Genomic DNA, 19873 nt, shown 5'->3' with positions numbered 1-19873 from the left:
TATTAAATGAATGTCTAAGATACGAGAGTAAAATTTGGAAGATAAAATCTAAAGGATTAGCATCATTCATGTAAAGTTAGGATTTCACCTTCATAATTTCTTGTAATATTAATTTTATTATCAAACTAAGTATAATTAAACATCTTACAATTAATGTAAATAACAAGTAGTAGTAACTAATAATGACAAAATAGCAGTCCTAAAATAGCAGTCTCTTTAGTTCGTGTCCGAAAATAACATAAATAAATGATAAATAACACTAATTATATATGAATCTTTATATTATATAGATATTATACTCATAATATATATTAATCATCAAAGAGGGTTTAATAATACTAATTGACAGAATCACTTCATTAATGTAGTACAAGTTGGTCACTGAATTATGAATTACATCACATAGATGACCTCATCATGCATGACGTATATATACTTGAATATGAATCTGTTAATTAACCATGTAGCAAACTTTTCGAGTACCTTAATAAAATAAATATTTTTGCCGATAAAAAATAGAGTCTAAACAATTCATATTTGATTTAACTTCACAATTATTTAATCGATGTTGGCATGGAAGGTAGTAAATTCCAAGAAAATAAATACTTTTAAGTCAATATGATGATTCCATAACTTTAACAAAATTTGTCTGAGGGCTAAAAAACACAAGACTATTCTTGTTCACACGTTACAAGGTGAATAGCATCACTTTAAATTCAATGGGACCAAAGCTATGACCACTTCAATCACATAATGTTATGTGTGAAATGCAAGTGGAACTATGAGACAAAATCATTCTATTATAAAAAAAGAGTAAAAGAAAATAAATGCAAATAAGATTCTTGTCTTAAAATGTTATTAATTAAAGTGTAAACTATAACATTCCAATCTACTAAATTGATCAATTAAGGTGATCAATTGATAAGAGTAAAAGATTAAGGGAGTAGAGTAATAAGGAAATTGAGCATTCATATCTCACTCATCAAAATTATTAACCTAGAAGATTTGCCTATAAAAAAATTAGTAGAATTGACTAAGGTTCTAAATTTTTAACCTTCCTAATCTGTTGGGAACCTTAATTTAGTGCATACTATAAAAATAACTCAAAATCTTGAACTAATTTTTTGAAAGATCAATATCTTATTCTAAAACTCAATTAGTTTAATTTAATTAGAAATTATGTGGAGTCATGTTTATCTTTGATTATTGTATATTTTATTATCTTATATTTTAGAACGATTTTGACTATATAATAAATTATATGATTAGATTCTTACCTGAATTCAACCATCATTTCCATTTACAACATTATTATGACTTCAAAGCTAGTTGTGATTTAAACTCAAATGATATACATCTCTTCAACCTTCACCACCTCCACCTTCAAATGCCTTTCACCTTTTTAATGAAAGTGTGTATTTTATAAATAAGAAAATTAAACCATTAATTTTATTAATAGTTATGATCTAGAGCTCATTTGAAGAATGTGATAGGATAAGGATGAGATAAAATAAAGAGCATTGCAAACTCTTATATTATTTAGTGTTGCAATATGATGTTCAAGTGTGAGAACATGAGGGGGAAATTGCACTATTCTATCTCATTCGATCATTTTCAATTCAGATTTTTCCATGAGATAGATAATAAAGTAGCTGAAGAGGAATTAGATTAACCAACATATAATAGCTTTATCCTATAATATTAGCTCACCAAACTACGAAATTACAATAGGATATGGCAAATTATCTTCTTTTATATTGAGTTTTGCAAACTTGAATATATGATATTCAATATTTTCGACTTGTACTTAACTTGAACACAAAATACATACAAAAGGGGTTGTTTTTACATATTCTCAGCTCATAAATGGAAATTGTATATAGTCCATATAATTATACTATTTTTTTTTTTACTTTTTCTCACATGAAATGAGTGTAATATCTGTATACTAATTATGTAAAAATTTGTATGCATTCAGTGTAACATTCACCATTATTTATATTATTTTTATTTAAAAGTCAACAATGATTAAAAAGGAATGATAGATGATGTAGTGGTAGAGTAAATATATTATATTGAGACATGTGTCACAAAATGATACTTTGTTTATTAATGATTGGTTTATAAGTGACATATATCACTTTCTTATAGATAAGGGAATTTGTAGAAGATTTTAATAGAATGATATAACATTACTCTAAAATGAATACGAATAAATATGAAGTTGCTAACTATAGATTTTCAACTTGGGTTGATGATAACAGATGAAATACCTAAATTATTTTCTCTAATTACTAAAATCATAACATCTACCTGTTTGATTTTTTTTATCAAATTTTTTTTTTGAACACTAAAGAAATAGTACAAATATCACAATTTTAATACTAGTTGGATGAAATATTACCTAAAAAGAATGTTTAATTCCTTCACTTTTGTCCCTATTTCTCTTAATTTTTCATAAATAAACTTTTATTTATAGGGTATGGAAATATATGCATACTATAGGTATTGCTTTTTTATTTTTGTTGACTGTTCCTTTATATTGTTTTTTACCCATATAGCACAATTCAAATTAGAAGTGTTGCTTTTAGAGAAAAATATCTAGATAATGATTATATTATCATTTCATCATCTATTGTTAAAATAATTGTGATTGGCTTTTAAATATAACTAATACCATATGAATGATAAATTATATAATAATTGTCTATAAATCTTTACAATAATAATGCATAAATATTATACTCTTAATTTTATTCTATACGTGAAATAATACATTTTTCCATAAATATTAAACTCTTACTCCTTTTACTTCTAAATATATCTATAAAGATTTAGACACGGTTAAAAGTATTTTAAGGGTTTCTTAAGTTTCTAAGGTTTGTTTTACCCACAATATAGTTACAATATAGCCATTAGATAGGTAGTTAAGTCGGTTAGTGTTGTTGCTTGTTTATCAAGCAATCCATCCTATTACTTGTAAATTATATATAAGTCCTCTTTCGGGTTCTGAATAATCAATGAGAATCAGAATGAGTTACACCAAATCGTAATAATATGATATCAGAGCCTTCAATTTTGAAGGTTCTGGTTTACCCCGGGTTGCGCATCCATATTCTTTCTTACCAAGATTCTGGCTAGTGCAACCATCCTCTTCCTCCAACCTTCATTCTCCTCCTACCTCTCTTCTTCATCCTCCCTCATTGTTTTCACTTCTGCATCTTCATGCGCCATAGGAAAATGTATTAAGTCATATCATATGGTTGTTATCTATGAAGAAAATAAAAAGGCATTTGTCTTCCATTGCAGTCATATTATCATATAGTTATTTTCACATCAGAGGATTTGTTTGAATGTATGTGTTCCAAGAAAATGGAACTTCTAATCTTTGTGTAGAGAATATTGAGAGTACCAAAGTTCCTGCTAAAAGAGTTTGCAAAACTACAAAGGCCTGTGAAAAGGCACCATAAGAAATCATTGATTTGTGGAATGATACGACATATATGTGAAAAATAAATAATCATTATCATGTTTAATTGTTTTACAATATTGTGAATATACAATTTAATGAGCTTCGTGATTATTTCTTCGAGACAAATACTCAGTTGTTTCTTTGTAAGTCTTGTCTTAGTCTAGCAAAAAAAAGTTCTTTTTTTTCGTTAAGCAAATTGTATTAAAAGCAGCACAAGGGGTGCTAACCCAATACAAGACAAAGATCAAATATTGATCTTTTTAGAAGTTAATATAATACAAGTTTTTGGATCGTTACACCAATTAGCAAACACAAGAGAAGTTGGAGCAACTTTAGAGAAAAACCACGACCAAGATCTAGCTTGGATTAAATCCAAAATATGCACATAACTCATAGCCTTGTTGGAAAAGATCAAATCATTCCTCATAATCCAAATGGACCAAACGACAGTGAACCATACCATCCTCCACAAACTTGCCCCTTTTACATTCGGTCTAAGAGCATCATGCATTACTAAGAATTCCCCAATCGAATTTGGAAGTTGAATGGAGACTTGTAACCAAGAGTAAACTCCTCTCCACACAGCAGAAGCAAAATCACAAGAAATAAACAAATGATCAACAGATTCCGCATGGTTCAAACACATAGCACAATTAATGTCCTCAATCCTCTGAATAATCTTCCTTTTAAATAATTCTACCTTTGCAGGAATTCTCTATCTAATGAGCTTCCAAACAAAAAAACATATTTATGAGGGAACACAATTAATCCAACAATTTTTTAACAAGTTACCTAAAGGAGAAGTACTTTGGTCCACTTGACTGAGATAAATGGATTTGATAGTATATCTCCCAGATGCATCCAAACTCCAGCTCCAACTGTCTGCAATAGCCCTCTTGCAAGAGTGATTTTGAATCAAGGCATACAAGTTCTCAATGATATCCTTTTCTCTTTTTTTGATATGAGAAAACTGATTGAATTTGCAAAGTTTTATCTATGTGATTTTTGTTCAACTAATTTGGTGGTGTTTGATAATCAACTTGAGACTTACATCATTGACATGCATAACAATGTTGATTTTGCTTCTTTGAAAGGAGTCAATAATTGTTCAGATAAGTTGGTTGATAGTGGAGGACTCATTGTTTACCTATTAATTTATCTTTTTTGAAGTTAACAATATAATTATAGAAAGAGTTTCTTTAACTATGAAAATTATGAAAAATGGGTTGTGTAAACGAATCAGAGATGCATGGACAAATGATTGTCTAATGACTTATATTTAGCGAGAATTGTTCAATAATATTAAGAACAAATTGATGACATAAGATTAATAAATAACATTAGTTTATCATTCAACGATCTCTAAACGTGGAATCACGTAAGATTAATTATGAAATATGTAATTTATTTGATTAAATATATTAAAATTTTGCAATTTTGATACTAATATTTTCATCTTTTTATAATTGATGATATTTATTATTTTTATTTTGAATATATATTGCACATCATGCCTTTGGGTCCTAGATCTGTCACTGGTCAAACTCTAAGACATGTAATGGCAATATCTCTCTAGACATTAGAGAGATAATCTCATTTTAAATAAGAAGTTGAATATCATCATAATGAAAGTTGTTAATTGCTAACAAACCCATGCAAAACACGGGCATCAAAATGGAGGGTGTAACACTAACATTAGTTGTGATTATAGTACATGTACGTCTTGCATTTGAAAGTGCACGAAGCTAAGAAAATGTTCTCCTTTTTCATTATTGTGCATATACTTTTGTTAATGCTAATATTTTAAATTTATATATACAATATTATGTTGTAAAGAACAGTCAGGATAAGGCTCCTAAGATGTAAATTATATGTCTACAATTATACAATTCATACGGTAATTTTCTCTGTATATAATTCATATATTGTTTATGTTAAGTATATATTATACCGTTCTTGTTTAATATTTGTTGTTGTTTTTTCAGGATATAAGTTAAATATATTCATTATGGAGGGGTCAATGACATAATTGTCATTACTATTGAGGGTACTCAATTAAGTTGATTTTTGAGAGAATTTTAGAATCAGTTGATTAACATGGCAACATGAAAATAAACTCTCACTTGTATCATGTCAAACTTTATTATCGGAAAAGAACGCTAAGTGCGACAAAGTGATGAATTGTTTTCCTTTCTTGTGTTGGGTGGGCATCCTTGTATTTCTTTAATACAAATTTTTTTATTAAAAAAAATAAATAATAAATAATAATATCTGAAAAGAAGTAAGACATTCCTACAAATTATTGACGAAACACCTCTAATAAGCATCCAATGTGCAAGCAAGGATCCTCTAATAGAGAGGCAAGTACATGTTTTTGTACTTATTTATAATGACAAATGTGTAATTTTATTATAATTAAAATGCTAGATATGTCATTGGAAATTATATTTTCTTTAGTTTTTTTGAAGCACTTGCGGATCCTAACTCGCTTTTAATACATGGGTTGTCATTTTTTATAACCAATAAGGGTAAAAATAAAGAATAAATTGTGCAACCTTTATCGTAAGTTAGAGGTTCCCTCAAATACTTAATCAAAAATGAGCTTGTAATATAATAATTTATTTACATAAGCTCATTTACCATATAAGCAGGTGAATTAATGTTTTTCTAAATAAATTGCCATTTTTTTGTTGCGAAAGCAAAAAATTGGATATAAAAGCACAACTGGTGCACAATCTTTTTTTTTGTACTACTTTCATCACTTTTTGAGTAAGGAATTAATATATTTTTAGGTATATGACTGCTCCTCCTAACAAATGTCGCTCTCAAAAATCGAATTCTTGAACTTTCGAAATTGATGCACAATCTAATACAAGTTATGTCACTGCATCAAAACAAGAAAGAGAAAAGCTAGAGGACTCCATAACACAAGACCATGGATTATTATAGCAAAGTGATAAACTCAAAAAATTCTTCCTCATTTTACTACAAAACATGTCCATGATCTAATTTTAACACACCACAACGTATACCATAACATTTTACATGCATTTTTAATTTTCCATAAAAAAAAATCATGACACTATAGACTAGTTAAACCTATGTAAAAGCTTAAGCTATGGTTTTAATAGTTTTCCGATGGTATCAACATCATAATTGTGTTCGCATTAATCATATTTTCCCACAATAACTTATATTTGTTGTGAACTTAATTAGCATAACCATGAATACAACCATAACTAATTTAAAACCTTACATGTTAAATATTAGAAGCTAATCATGGAAAACTCTTTAAACCAATGAGACAGAAACATGAACCAGCAATGACTTATATTAATTAAGCAATCTATGGTCTAGTGGGCATGATGTATGAAAATAAAGATAAGTGATAATAAATAAATTCACATTTCAAGAACATCATTTTTATTAACTATACATGCAACTCTTTCACATTCCACTTAACTAGGACCATTGATAATGATGTGAGTAGTAGAGGAGAATATTAATCAAATATATTAACGTGATATAAAAGAAAGATAAGATTTTGAATCCTTTTTAGGATTCACTAATATATTATATTCAGACACGTCAATTTTCTAAGCTAAACTTGTTGACATTACATTGTAAAAGTAAAAGTTATAATTAAATAACAAAATAAATTATAGTGGTTTATGTTCGTTTATCATCAAAATGGGGGTTGGAGGAGATGAAGATACCAATGGAAACCTAAATTCACATAATCTACCATGAAATATAATATTAAAAGGATCTTTAACACACCACTACCAACCATAATATTTTACACAAATTTCTTCACTTATCACTAAACAAGTGTAAGGTATATCATCAACAAGACGTTGGTCTACTTATGTAAGGTTCTCATTAAATCTCTAAGATCGAGGGTAAAACTTGTTTAGGATGTTCATGGGCAGTTGATTCCAGCCATGGCAACCACCATTGCGACCTTCGCAGTCGCCATTGTGACCTTCGCTACGCCTTTCACAACTTTATGGAATTTGTTATGCTTTATTTCATCTACAATCACAAGCAGTGACACAATAAATGCATGGTCCACGTTAGCTTCGATCATCACATCCATCACGCTTTCCTCCATCTACATACATCCATTCATTAATGTTATACTTGAAAAAAATTAACTTTGGAAATATACAACACAATAATATTTCTGTGTATAGTAAAATCAGTAAATTAGCATCTGAAAAAAAAACCCTAGAGAGATGAGAGAGAATGAGAGTGTGTGGACTGAATTTATATAGATATCTCGTACCAATAAAAATATAATATATCAATTAAAAATATTAAACTTTTATTATTATTATTGTTTTTACTTCATTATCATTAACATGGAATAACATATAAAACAAAATCCGAGGACAACAAATCTTTATTCTAAAAGTGTAAGTGCATTGCTCGTCTAAATTGTGATGATAAGAATATGAAATATAATGTAATGGTGACAGTGAATTAAATATGCTGGATCACAAAGTATTTGGTGGAAATTTAGCCATTAAAATTGACATCAAGAAGGCTTTTGATACCATTGATTGGGATTTCTTGCTGCTTACCCTTCATAAGCTTGGTTTCAACCACAAGTTCAGGAATTGGATTAGAATCATCTTACACTCTGCAAGACTATCCATTAATGTTAATGGCAAAATGGTTGGGTTTTTCAAGTGCACTAGAGGTGTAAGGCAAGGAGATCCTCTTTCTCCTCTCCTTTTTTGCATTGCTGAGGATGTTCTCAGCAGAGGCCTATCAAAGCTGAAGGTTGAGGGGCAAATTAGCACTATTGAGGGTCCTAAAGGCATTAAAACTCCTTCTCATGTGCTCTATGCTGATGACATCTTTATATTCTGCAAAGGAAAGAAAACTGAGCTTCACAAAATCAATCAACTGCTCATCAAGTACTCAGAAATATCTGGTCAATGTGTCAATGCCTCTAAAAGTAAGTTCACTTTGTCGGTTACAGATGTGCTTCCCTAAAAACATCGGTTAAAGTGTTAAACTAATATTAGTTTTTTTGTAGGCAAATAACACACTTTGTCGGTTACAGATGTGCTCCCCTAACTCACTTGTATTATATTAACTTCTAAAAAGATCAATATTTGATCTTTGTCTTGTATTGGGTTAGCACCTATTGTGCTGCTTTTAATACAATTTGTTTAACGAAAAAAAAATATTAATTTTTTTGTAGGCAAATAAATTTTATTAAATGAATGTCTAAGATACGAGAGTAAAATTTGGAAGATAAAATCTAAAGGATTAGCATCATTCATGTAAAGTTAGGATTTCACCTTCATAATTTCTTGTAATATTAATTTTATTATCAAACTAAGTATAATTAAACATCTTACAATTAATGTAAATAACAAGTAGTAGTAACTAATAATGACAAAATAGCAGTCCTAAAATAGCAGTCTCTTTAGTTCGTGTCCGAAAATAACATAAATAAATGATAAATAACACTAATTATATATGAATCTTTATATTATATAGATATTATACTCATAATATATATTAATCATCAAAGAGGGTTTAATAATACTAATTGACAGAATCACTTCATTAATGTAGTACAAGTTGGTCACTGAATTATGAATTACATCACATAGATGACCTCATCATGCATGACGTATATATACTTGAATATGAATCTGTTAATTAACCATGTAGCAAACTTTTCGAGTACCTTAATAAAATAAATATTTTTGCCGATAAAAAATAGAGTCTAAACAATTCATATTTGATTTAACTTCACAATTATTTAATCGATGTTGGCATGGAAGGTAGTAAATTCCAAGAAAATAAATACTTTTAAGTCAATATGATGATTCCATAACTTTAACAAAATTTGTCTGAGGGCTAAAAAACACAAGACTATTCTTGTTCACACGTTACAAGGTGAATAGCATCACTTTAAATTCAATGGGACCAAAGCTATGACCACTTCAATCACATAATGTTATGTGTGAAATGCAAGTGGAACTATGAGACAAAATCATTCTATTATAAAAAAAGAGTAAAAGAAAATAAATGCAAATAAGATTCTTGTCTTAAAATGTTATTAATTAAAGTGTAAACTATAACATTCCAATCTACTAAATTGATCAATTAAGGTGATCAATTGATAAGAGTAAAAGATTAAGGGAGTAGAGTAATAAGGAAATTGAGCATTCATATCTCACTCATCAAAATTATTAACCTAGAAGATTTGCCTATAAAAAAATTAGTAGAATTGACTAAGGTTCTAAATTTTTAACCTTCCTAATCTGTTGGGAACCTTAATTTAGTGCATACTATAAAAATAACTCAAAATCTTGAACTAATTTTTTGAAAGATCAATATCTTATTCTAAAACTCAATTAGTTTAATTTAATTAGAAATTATGTGGAGTCATGTTTATCTTTGATTATTGTATATTTTATTATCTTATATTTTAGAACGATTTTGACTATATAATAAATTATATGATTAGATTCTTACCTGAATTCAACCATCATTTCCATTTACAACATTATTATGACTTCAAAGCTAGTTGTGATTTAAACTCAAATGATATACATCTCTTCAACCTTCACCACCTCCACCTTCAAATGCCTTTCACCTTTTTAATGAAAGTGTGTATTTTATAAATAAGAAAATTAAACCATTAATTTTATTAATAGTTATGATCTAGAGCTCATTTGAAGAATGTGATAGGATAAGGATGAGATAAAATAAAGAGCATTGCAAACTCTTATATTATTTAGTGTTGCAATATGATGTTCAAGTGTGAGAACATGAGGGGGAAATTGCACTATTCTATCTCATTCGATCATTTTCAATTCAGATTTTTCCATGAGATAGATAATAAAGTAGCTGAAGAGGAATTAGATTAACCAACATATAATAGCTTTATCCTATAATATTAGCTCACCAAACTACGAAATTACAATAGGATATGGCAAATTATCTTCTTTTATATTGAGTTTTGCAAACTTGAATATATGATATTCAATATTTTCGACTTGTACTTAACTTGAACACAAAATACATACAAAAGGGGTTGTTTTTACATATTCTCAGCTCATAAATGGAAATTGTATATAGTCCATATAATTATACTATTTTTTTTTTTACTTTTTCTCACATGAAATGAGTGTAATATCTGTATACTAATTATGTAAAAATTTGTATGCATTCAGTGTAACATTCACCATTATTTATATTATTTTTATTTAAAAGTCAACAATGATTAAAAAGGAATGATAGATGATGTAGTGGTAGAGTAAATATATTATATTGAGACATGTGTCACAAAATGATACTTTGTTTATTAATGATTGGTTTATAAGTGACATATATCACTTTCTTATAGATAAGGGAATTTGTAGAAGATTTTAATAGAATGATATAACATTACTCTAAAATGAATACGAATAAATATGAAGTTGCTAACTATAGATTTTCAACTTGGGTTGATGATAACAGATGAAATACCTAAATTATTTTCTCTAATTACTAAAATCATAACATCTACCTGTTTGATTTTTTTTATCAAATTTTTTTTTTGAACACTAAAGAAATAGTACAAATATCACAATTTTAATACTAGTTGGATGAAATATTACCTAAAAAGAATGTTTAATTCCTTCACTTTTGTCCCTATTTCTCTTAATTTTTCATAAATAAACTTTTATTTATAGGGTATGGAAATATATGCATACTATAGGTATTGCTTTTTTATTTTTGTTGACTGTTCCTTTATATTGTTTTTTACCCATATAGCACAATTCAAATTAGAAGTGTTGCTTTTAGAGAAAAATATCTAGATAATGATTATATTATCATTTCATCATCTATTGTTAAAATAATTGTGATTGGCTTTTAAATATAACTAATACCATATGAATGATAAATTATATAATAATTGTCTATAAATCTTTACAATAATAATGCATAAATATTATACTCTTAATTTTATTCTATACGTGAAATAATACATTTTTCCATAAATATTAAACTCTTACTCCTTTTACTTCTAAATATATCTATAAAGATTTAGACACGGTTAAAAGTATTTTAAGGGTTTCTTAAGTTTCTAAGGTTTGTTTTACCCACAATATAGTTACAATATAGCCATTAGATAGGTAGTTAAGTCGGTTAGTGTTGTTGCTTGTTTATCAAGCAATCCATCCTATTACTTGTAAATTATATATAAGTCCTCTTTCGGGTTCTGAATAATCAATGAGAATCAGAATGAGTTACACCAAATCGTAATAATATGATATCAGAGCCTTCAATTTTGAAGGTTCTGGTTTACCCCGGGTTGCGCATCCATATTCTTTCTTACCAAGATTCTGGCTAGTGCAACCATCCTCTTCCTCCAACCTTCATTCTCCTCCTACCTCTCTTCTTCATCCTCCCTCATTGTTTTCACTTCTGCATCTTCATGCGCCATAGGAAAATGTATTAAGTCATATCATATGGTTGTTATCTATGAAGAAAATAAAAAGGCATTTGTCTTCCATTGCAGTCATATTATCATATAGTTATTTTCACATCAGAGGATTTGTTTGAATGTATGTGTTCCAAGAAAATGGAACTTCTAATCTTTGTGTAGAGAATATTGAGAGTACCAAAGTTCCTGCTAAAAGAGTTTGCAAAACTACAAAGGCCTGTGAAAAGGCACCATAAGAAATCATTGATTTGTGGAATGATACGACATATATGTGAAAAATAAATAATCATTATCATGTTTAATTGTTTTACAATATTGTGAATATACAATTTAATGAGCTTCGTGATTATTTCTTCGAGACAAATACTCAGTTGTTTCTTTGTAAGTCTTGTCTTAGTCTAGCAAAAAAAAGTTCTTTTTTTTCGTTAAGCAAATTGTATTAAAAGCAGCACAAGGGGTGCTAACCCAATACAAGACAAAGATCAAATATTGATCTTTTTAGAAGTTAATATAATACAAGTTTTTGGATCGTTACACCAATTAGCAAACACAAGAGAAGTTGGAGCAACTTTAGAGAAAAACCACGACCAAGATCTAGCTTGGATTAAATCCAAAATATGCACATAACTCATAGCCTTGTTGGAAAAGATCAAATCATTCCTCATAATCCAAATGGACCAAACGACAGTGAACCATACCATCCTCCACAAACTTGCCCCTTTTACATTCGGTCTAAGAGCATCATGCATTACTAAGAATTCCCCAATCGAATTTGGAAGTTGAATGGAGACTTGTAACCAAGAGTAAACTCCTCTCCACACAGCAGAAGCAAAATCACAAGAAATAAACAAATGATCAACAGATTCCGCATGGTTCAAACACATAGCACAATTAATGTCCTCAATCCTCTGAATAATCTTCCTTTTAAATAATTCTACCTTTGCAGGAATTCTCTATCTAATGAGCTTCCAAACAAAAAAACATATTTATGAGGGAACACAATTAATCCAACAATTTTTTAACAAGTTACCTAAAGGAGAAGTACTTTGGTCCACTTGACTGAGATAAATGGATTTGATAGTATATCTCCCAGATGCATCCAAACTCCAGCTCCAACTGTCTGCAATAGCCCTCTTGCAAGAGTGATTTTGAATCAAGGCATACAAGTTCTCAATGATATCCTTTTCTCTTTTTTTGATATGAGAAAACTGATTGAATTTGCAAAGTTTTATCTATGTGATTTTTGTTCAACTAATTTGGTGGTGTTTGATAATCAACTTGAGACTTACATCATTGACATGCATAACAATGTTGATTTTGCTTCTTTGAAAGGAGTCAATAATTGTTCAGATAAGTTGGTTGATAGTGGAGGACTCATTGTTTACCTATTAATTTATCTTTTTTGAAGTTAACAATATAATTATAGAAAGAGTTTCTTTAACTATGAAAATTATGAAAAATGGGTTGTGTAAACGAATCAGAGATGCATGGACAAATGATTGTCTAATGACTTATATTTAGCGAGAATTGTTCAATAATATTAAGAACAAATTGATGACATAAGATTAATAAATAACATTAGTTTATCATTCAACGATCTCTAAACGTGGAATCACGTAAGATTAATTATGAAATATGTAATTTATTTGATTAAATATATTAAAATTTTGCAATTTTGATACTAATATTTTCATCTTTTTATAATTGATGATATTTATTATTTTTATTTTGAATATATATTGCACATCATGCCTTTGGGTCCTAGATCTGTCACTGGTCAAACTCTAAGACATGTAATGGCAATATCTCTCTAGACATTAGAGAGATAATCTCATTTTAAATAAGAAGTTGAATATCATCATAATGAAAGTTGTTAATTGCTAACAAACCCATGCAAAACACGGGCATCAAAATGGAGGGTGTAACACTAACATTAGTTGTGATTATAGTACATGTACGTCTTGCATTTGAAAGTGCACGAAGCTAAGAAAATGTTCTCCTTTTTCATTATTGTGCATATACTTTTGTTAATGCTAATATTTTAAATTTATATATACAATATTATGTTGTAAAGAACAGTCAGGATAAGGCTCCTAAGATGTAAATTATATGTCTACAATTATACAATTCATACGGTAATTTTCTCTGTATATAATTCATATATTGTTTATGTTAAGTATATATTATACCGTTCTTGTTTAATATTTGTTGTTGTTTTTTCAGGATATAAGTTAAATATATTCATTATGGAGGGGTCAATGACATAATTGTCATTACTATTGAGGGTACTCAATTAAGTTGATTTTTGAGAGAATTTTAGAATCAGTTGATTAACATGGCAACATGAAAATAAACTCTCACTTGTATCATGTCAAACTTTATTATCGGAAAAGAACGCTAAGTGCGACAAAGTGATGAATTGTTTTCCTTTCTTGTGTTGGGTGGGCATCCTTGTATTTCTTTAATACAAATTTTTTTATTAAAAAAAATAAATAATAAATAATAATATCTGAAAAGAAGTAAGACATTCCTACAAATTATTGACGAAACACCTCTAATAAGCATCCAATGTGCAAGCAAGGATCCTCTAATAGAGAGGCAAGTACATGTTTTTGTACTTATTTATAATGACAAATGTGTAATTTTATTATAATTAAAATGCTAGATATGTCATTGGAAATTATATTTTCTTTAGTTTTTTTGAAGCACTTGCGGATCCTAACTCGCTTTTAATACATGGGTTGTCATTTTTTATAACCAATAAGGGTAAAAATAAAGAATAAATTGTGCAACCTTTATCGTAAGTTAGAGGTTCCCTCAAATACTTAATCAAAAATGAGCTTGTAATATAATAATTTATTTACATAAGCTCATTTACCATATAAGCAGGTGAATTAATGTTTTTCTAAATAAATTGCCATTTTTTTGTTGCGAAAGCAAAAAATTGGATATAAAAGCACAACTGGTGCACAATCTTTTTTTTTGTACTACTTTCATCACTTTTTGAGTAAGGAATTAATATATTTTTAGGTATATGACTGCTCCTCCTAACAAATGTCGCTCTCAAAAATCGAATTCTTGAACTTTCGAAATTGATGCACAATCTAATACAAGTTATGTCACTGCATCAAAACAAGAAAGAGAAAAGCTAGAGGACTCCATAACACAAGACCATGGATTATTATAGCAAAGTGATAAACTCAAAAAATTCTTCCTCATTTTACTACAAAACATGTCCATGATCTAATTTTAACACACCACAACGTATACCATAACATTTTACATGCATTTTTAATTTTCCATAAAAAAAAATCATGACACTATAGACTAGTTAAACCTATGTAAAAGCTTAAGCTATGGTTTTAATAGTTTTCCGATGGTATCAACATCATAATTGTGTTCGCATTAATCATATTTTCCCACAATAACTTATATTTGTTGTGAACTTAATTAGCATAACCATGAATACAACCATAACTAATTTAAAACCTTACATGTTAAATATTAGAAGCTAATCATGGAAAACTCTTTAAACCAATGAGACAGAAACATGAACCAGCAATGACTTATATTAATTAAGCAATCTATGGTCTAGTGGGCATGATGTATGAAAATAAAGATAAGTGATAATAAATAAATTCACATTTCAAGAACATCATTTTTATTAACTATACATGCAACTCTTTCACATTCCACTTAACTAGGACCATTGATAATGATGTGAGTAGTAGAGGAGAATATTAATCAAATATATTAACGTGATATAAAAGAAAGATAAGATTTTGAATCCTTTTTAGGATTCACTAATATATTATATTCAGACACGTCAATTTTCTAAGCTAAACTTGTTGACATTACATTGTAAAAGTAAAAGTTATAATTAAATAACAAAATAAATTATAGTGGTTTATGTTCGTTTATCATCAAAATGGGGGTTGGAGGAGATGAAGATACCAATGGAAACCTAAATTCACATAATCTACCATGAAATATAATATTAAAAGGATCTTTAACACACCACTACCAACCATAATATTTTACACAAATTTCTTCACTTATCACTAAACAAGTGTAAGGTATATCATCAACAAGACGTTGGTCTACTTATGTAAGGTTCTCATTAAATCTCTAAGATCGAGGGTAAAACTTGTTTAGGATGTTCATGGGCAGTTGATTCCAGCCATGGCAACCACCATTGCGACCTTCGCAGTCGCCATTGTGACCTTCGCTACGCCTTTCACAACTTTATGGAATTTGTTATGCTTTATTTCATCTACAATCACAAGCAGTGACACAATAAATGCATGGTCCACGTTAGCTTCGATCATCACATCCATCACGCTTTCCTCCATCTACATACATCCATTCATTAATGTTATACTTGAAAAAAATTAACTTTGGAAATATACAACACAATAATATTTCTGTGTATAGTAAAATCAGTAAATTAGCATCTGAAAAAAAAACCCTAGAGAGATGAGAGAGAATGAGAGTGTGTGGACTGAATTTATATAGATATCTCGTACCAATAAAAATATAATATATCAATTAAAAATATTAAACTTTTATTATTATTATTGTTTTTACTTCATTATCATTAACATGGAATAACATATAAAACAAAATCCGAGGACAACAAATCTTTATTCTAAAAGTGTAAGTGCATTGCTCGTCTAAATTGTGATGATAAGAATATGAAATATAATGTAATGGTGACAGTGAATTAAATATGCTGGATCACAAAGTATTTGGTGGAAATTTAGCCATTAAAATTGACATCAAGAAGGCTTTTGATACCATTGATTGGGATTTCTTGCTGCTTACCCTTCATAAGCTTGGTTTCAACCACAAGTTCAGGAATTGGATTAGAATCATCTTACACTCTGCAAGACTATCCATTAATGTTAATGGCAAAATGGTTGGGTTTTTCAAGTGCACTAGAGGTGTAAGGCAAGGAGATCCTCTTTCTCCTCTCCTTTTTTGCATTGCTGAGGATGTTCTCAGCAGAGGCCTATCAAAGCTGAAGGTTGAGGGGCAAATTAGCACTATTGAGGGTCCTAAAGGCATTAAAACTCCTTCTCATGTGCTCTATGCTGATGACATCTTTATATTCTGCAAAGGAAAGAAAACTGAGCTTCACAAAATCAATCAACTGCTCATCAAGTACTCAGAAATATCTGGTCAATGTGTCAATGCCTCTAAAAGTAAGTTTTATTCAGCTTCTTCTTCTCACAGGAAAATTGCTTCTATAGCTCAGGTTCTTGGGTTTTCTGCTGGCAGTTTGCCCCTAACCTACCTTGGAGTCCCTATTTTCTTGGGGAAACCAAGAAGGATTCATTTACAGAAAATTGCTGATAGGATAATTAGCAAGCTGGCTACTTGGAAAGGGGCTCTGCTATCAATCATGGGCATGGTGGAGCTAGTCAGATCTGTAATTCACAGCATGCTGCTTTATAGTTTCAATATCTATGCTTGGCCTAACTCTCTTCTTAAGCATATTGACAGTGAATTAAAGATGATAGTTAGTTGATTAATGAGCGTAAATCTCTCATAGACCTAGAGACCAACCCTTATTTTACTCTTAATTTTAAAGATATAGATGTAAATAAAAGAATATAATTATCATTACATCATGTTTATTAAAATGAAGTATGCATAATGATTGAACAATGATCTTCTACATTATTTGTTATTAATATGTAAAGTCAGAAACTTATATATCATCATATTGATGGGGTGTATACTATGTTAGAAATACAATGCATGAAGGATATAATAATATATGTAACATAATTATGACATTTAATAGTTTTGGGTACTTTACCTTTGCTTTAGCAAGAAATCGTGAAGCAGAGATTATTTCACAAATATCGTCTCTCACTCGTACCTTACAAACACGTTCTTTTTCATTCTTAGGAAGGAAAACATCTAACTCAACATTTTTTTGGGTCCTGTTTATTTTTGGTCGCTTCAACATAAAACATAGTTCATCAGATTCATAACAATTATTGTATTGACCCTTGTACACGTGCCATCGACCATGAGCAGTAGCCTTCTGCAAAAATAACAAAAATAATCGAGTTTTGATCAGCAATGAAAACTTTATTAATCAAGAGATAAAATATTAGAAGAACAAGTCGTACTCATATCCACTGAATCTCAGAAATTAACAAAGAGAAAGACGAGTTGATGGATGTCTCATCCAATCAACATAAGAGTAAGAGAAGAAAGGAAAACGGGCAATAATAAGATTTTATTTATTAAACAAAACTCTAATAGTAGTTGATATGTTTGAATTAAACTAAAAGTTAAACAATAAATAAACAAAAAAATAATATTGTTCCTGAAAATATATGAAGTTATGAACAACAAAAACCACTAACCTTCTTGTGCATAGTACAAATAAATTCATGAGAAGAAGCGTTTTTTAGAACACGGCGAAAGTGATGGGAAAAGTGTTTTTCTATAACAAAAGTGTCTCCATCATTGCTCCATGTTTTACCATCTTCGGTATCAATCCTCATGTTGATTTGATGGTAACCACTATTATAGCCACCTTCAAATACATTTGAAAAATCTTCCATGGAAGAAAGTGGAACAAGAGAATATCCAAGATAACTCTAGTTCATGGACTATATCTTTGCATTCTTATAAACAGTAAAAAGAATCCTATTTTTGAAAGAGAAAAAAAGTATATGGATCTAGATTTATGCACAAGAAAAGATTTATGATGTCATAGTTTTACTTGTTACATGTAATGTGATATGATATTTCTACTCTTAAATATAAATGTAAAATCAATAACTTGTATCTCCACTACTCAATATAATTCTAATTCTTTTACATCGGATGGATAATGAATTAATTTTGTTGTGGGATCTATTGAATGGAATTCACCCAAAATGTACAGGAACTACCTAGTAATAATTATGCAAAATTACACCTATCTTAATTCTTAAGGAATGCAATATTTATTTAGTTATTAAAATAAATGTAGAAAATAAAGTTGTAATATGAGGAATGGTGCAGTATTAAAATACATGTGATGATGTATCAATGTTGAGAATAGACTAACACCCCAAGAGGGTTGAAAGAATAGATGGCAAAATGAAACAAAACTAGGTAATCTGTCCCAAAATAATTTTTGTCACCATATTCCAAATTAATTAAATCCTATTAATAATATCAACAAAATTATTTTCCTTTTTTATGATTTTCCTTTTTATGTAGATAACAACTTTTAATGGGATTGAACACAATTAAGACACAAAAAATTGGAAAAATAATCTTCATTCCACACAATCATTGGTTTAGACTAAAGTTAATTAAGAGAAAAATTTTATTAGTAATATATAAATTCACATTTCAAGAACATCATTTTCATTAACTATACATACAACTCTTCCACTTAACTGGGACCATTGATAATGATGTGAGTAGTAGAGGACAATATTAATCAAATATATTAACCTAATATAAAAGAAAGCTAAGATTTTGAATGATTCACTAATATATTATATTAGTGGTTTATGTGCTGTTTATCATCAAAATGGGGGTCGGAGGAGATGAAGATCCCAATGGAACCTATATTCACATAATCTACCATCAAATATAATATTCAAATAAATAAATATTGTTTATTTTTAACACACCACAACCAACCATAATATTTTACACAAATTTCTCCACTTATCACTAAACATGTGTAAGATATATCACCAACAAGACGTTAGTCTACTTGTGTAAGGTTCTCATTAAATCTCCAAGATCGAGGATAAAACTTGATTAGGATGTTCCTGGGCAATTCATGCCAGCCATTGCAACCACCACCCCAACCTTGGCCGTCGCCATTGCTGCCTTTGCTACGCCTTTCACAACTTTCCTCAATTTGTTATGCTTTAAAAAGTAAAAAGTAAAAAGTTCAAAAAGTCTTTAAATTT

The 19873-nt window shown here is 29.1% G+C and overlaps 1 protein-coding gene across 1 annotated transcript; it reads right to left on the bottom strand.

The window, feature by feature from the left end:
* On the bottom strand, positions 16007-18555 carry LOC109325433 (protein LURP-one-related 13-like). The gene is made up of 3 exons (XM_019557813.1): positions 18317-18555; positions 17758-17988; positions 16007-16285 (listed from the first exon to the last, which is right to left on the bottom strand). The coding sequence occupies exons 1-3, from the start codon at positions 18515-18517 to the stop codon at positions 16094-16096; spliced, it is 624 nt and encodes a 207-aa protein (XP_019413358.1). The 5' UTR covers positions 18518-18555; the 3' UTR covers positions 16007-16093.

The sequence above is a fragment of the Lupinus angustifolius genome, chromosome LG13 (genome assembly GCF_001865875.1).
Source record: "Lupinus angustifolius cultivar Tanjil chromosome LG13, LupAngTanjil_v1.0, whole genome shotgun sequence".
Classification (NCBI taxonomy): Eukaryota; Viridiplantae; Streptophyta; class Magnoliopsida; order Fabales; family Fabaceae; genus Lupinus; species Lupinus angustifolius.
The sequence above is the reverse complement of the archived record's forward strand: the minus strand, read 5'-3'. Positions and strand labels throughout refer to the sequence as shown.